Source organism: Trypanosoma rangeli (genome assembly GCF_003719475.1).
Source record: "Trypanosoma rangeli strain AM80 chromosome Unknown Tra_15.4_contig_00376, whole genome shotgun sequence".
Lineage (NCBI taxonomy): Eukaryota > Euglenozoa > Kinetoplastea > Trypanosomatida > Trypanosomatidae > Trypanosoma > Trypanosoma rangeli.
The window spans coordinates 7,610-9,462 of record NW_021706117.1 but is presented as its reverse complement, the minus strand read 5'-3'; the positions used below and the strand labels follow the sequence as shown (position 1 = coordinate 9,462).

At 52.1% G+C, this 1,853-nt stretch overlaps 1 protein-coding gene across 1 annotated transcript, besides 2 other annotated features; it reads left to right on the top strand.

Moving 5' to 3' along the window:
- Positions 1-573: 573 nt before the first annotated feature.
- TraAM80_08115 (protein tyrosine phosphatase-like protein) lies at positions 574-1,095 on the top strand (the record flags this gene model as incomplete). Its single annotated transcript, XM_029384875.1, has 1 exon — positions 574-1,095. The coding sequence occupies one exon, from the start codon at positions 574-576 to the stop codon at positions 1,093-1,095; it is 522 nt and encodes a 173-aa protein (XP_029235311.1).
- A 365-nt stretch (positions 1,096-1,460) lies between these two features.
- Positions 1,461-1,482: a microsatellite.
- A 218-nt stretch (positions 1,483-1,700) lies between these two features.
- Positions 1,701-1,726: a microsatellite.
- Positions 1,727-1,853: the final 127 nt, after the last annotated feature.

Sequence of the window (1,853 nt, the reverse complement as noted above, 5' to 3'; positions counted from 1 at the left end):
AACTGCACTTGTTCCGCATGCCCATGTGTGCGGGAAAGGAGAGGGAGAGAAGGGGGAGAGCGATGAGCGAGAAGGCCTCGTGGGCGCATAAGTGTGTTTCAGGGCCATAGAGCGTTCTGGATGATGTCTACATGGGCGTTTCCCTTTGCCTTTCGATGTTGGCTGGAGGCTTGAACAACCTTTGTTCGCGTGATGGAGTTTTACTTCTCAGATTCTATGTTTCCCCCTTTTTGTTTGCTTGCTTTCACCGCTGCTTCCACGCGACGATGGCTTGTCTTGTGGCCAGCCCCGTTATTGCGACTTCCTCTTATGGGCAGATTGAGGGCAGTGGTGGGTAGTCCATTTGTGTGTCCTCTATCGACGACGAGAATTCATGCCTGCACTGTAACCGGCGTCTATATTTTTCCATGCCGGTGAAGGGCGCAGATGTGTGTGGTCGTTATTGTTGTTTGCAGCGGAGAAAAGGAGCATCCCGCGTTACTGCACTCTTTTCCTCGCCTTTGCTGCCTTGTCTCTTTAGTGTCGGTAGCTGTTGCTATTTGCGGTGTCTGGCCTGATGCCTCGCCGTGCAGGATGGAGGTGAACAGCACGGTAGTGGAGTGCAAGCGCGAGGACGCGGACGCAGTTGCCTTCCGTTTTCTCATCCTCAACGCCCAGTCGCCCAGCAGTGTTCCCATGTACGTGAAATTGCTGCAGAGGTACCACGTGAGGCACATTGTGCGGGCCTGCGGTCCAACGTACAACACAGAGGTCTTCGAGAAGCATGGCATGGAGGTACACGGCTGGACCTTTGAGGGCGGCGCCACGCCGTCACAGGCTGTCGTTGGCAACTGGCTGGACCTGCTTGAACGGGAGAAGAACAAGTCACCGCCCGAGACGATTGCCGTGCACTGCGTGGCCGGACTTGGCCGAGCGCCCATATTGGTGGCACTGGCACTTGTGGAGTACGGTGGAATGCTGGCGCTTGACGCCGTGGGATATGTGCGGGCGCGGCGCAAGGGTGCCATTAATCAGGTGCAGCTTAACTGGCTGATGGGTTACAGGCCGCGTAATCAGAGAGGGAGCGAGGGGTCGCTGAGGTGCGCGGTAATGTGAGTTTGAGGAGTGCGCTTGGAAACAATGAAGTGGCTGGAATACGAGTGATGATGGGGAAGAGTTCCCTTCTTTTCTCTTGCTCGCTCCGTGCTCTATTTTTATGGGGGGACTGGAGGCAAGAGGAAATTGGGTAAAATGTCTTTCTATTTTTTGTCACGTGGCGGTGTACACACGAATTAAGCCGCCTACACATAAAAAAGGAACACCTTGGCGGGGAGGCGGCGCCGGCATTACCGTGGCGAGGTGGAAGCGCGATGGGCTCATAAACCACGGGGCGTTGGACCCAAACCAACCTATGCTAAGGTTATCCGTAAAGACGTTTTGGAAGGTTGAGGGCCCGTCTATCACTTTTTTCCAGTGAATTATTATTGGTTTGTTTGTTTGTTTTTACGTCAGTTCGGTGAGCCAGGAATAGGTCACAGGTGGGCCTCGGGCAACGGGTAATGTTTTTTTTTTTTTTATCATGGGTTCTTATTTTAACCCCATCTCTGCTGGACTCGCCTCCTTGCGGGTCTTGGTCCGTTAGGGAGGGAAAGAGGCCCAAGAAACCGTTACTCTGTAATTAACACAATGGAATAGATGTTCAAATGGGCGCAAACAATTTGATACATATAATATATATATATTATATTGTTTGTTTTGAGGAGAAGCAACCGTTTGTTGTGTTCGACAGCCAGCGTGGACCGAGTGTTTATTGATTTCCTCCTTGTTTGCCCACTTGCTCGATTGAGCGGTAGTTCTCAAGAAACATGTTCTTG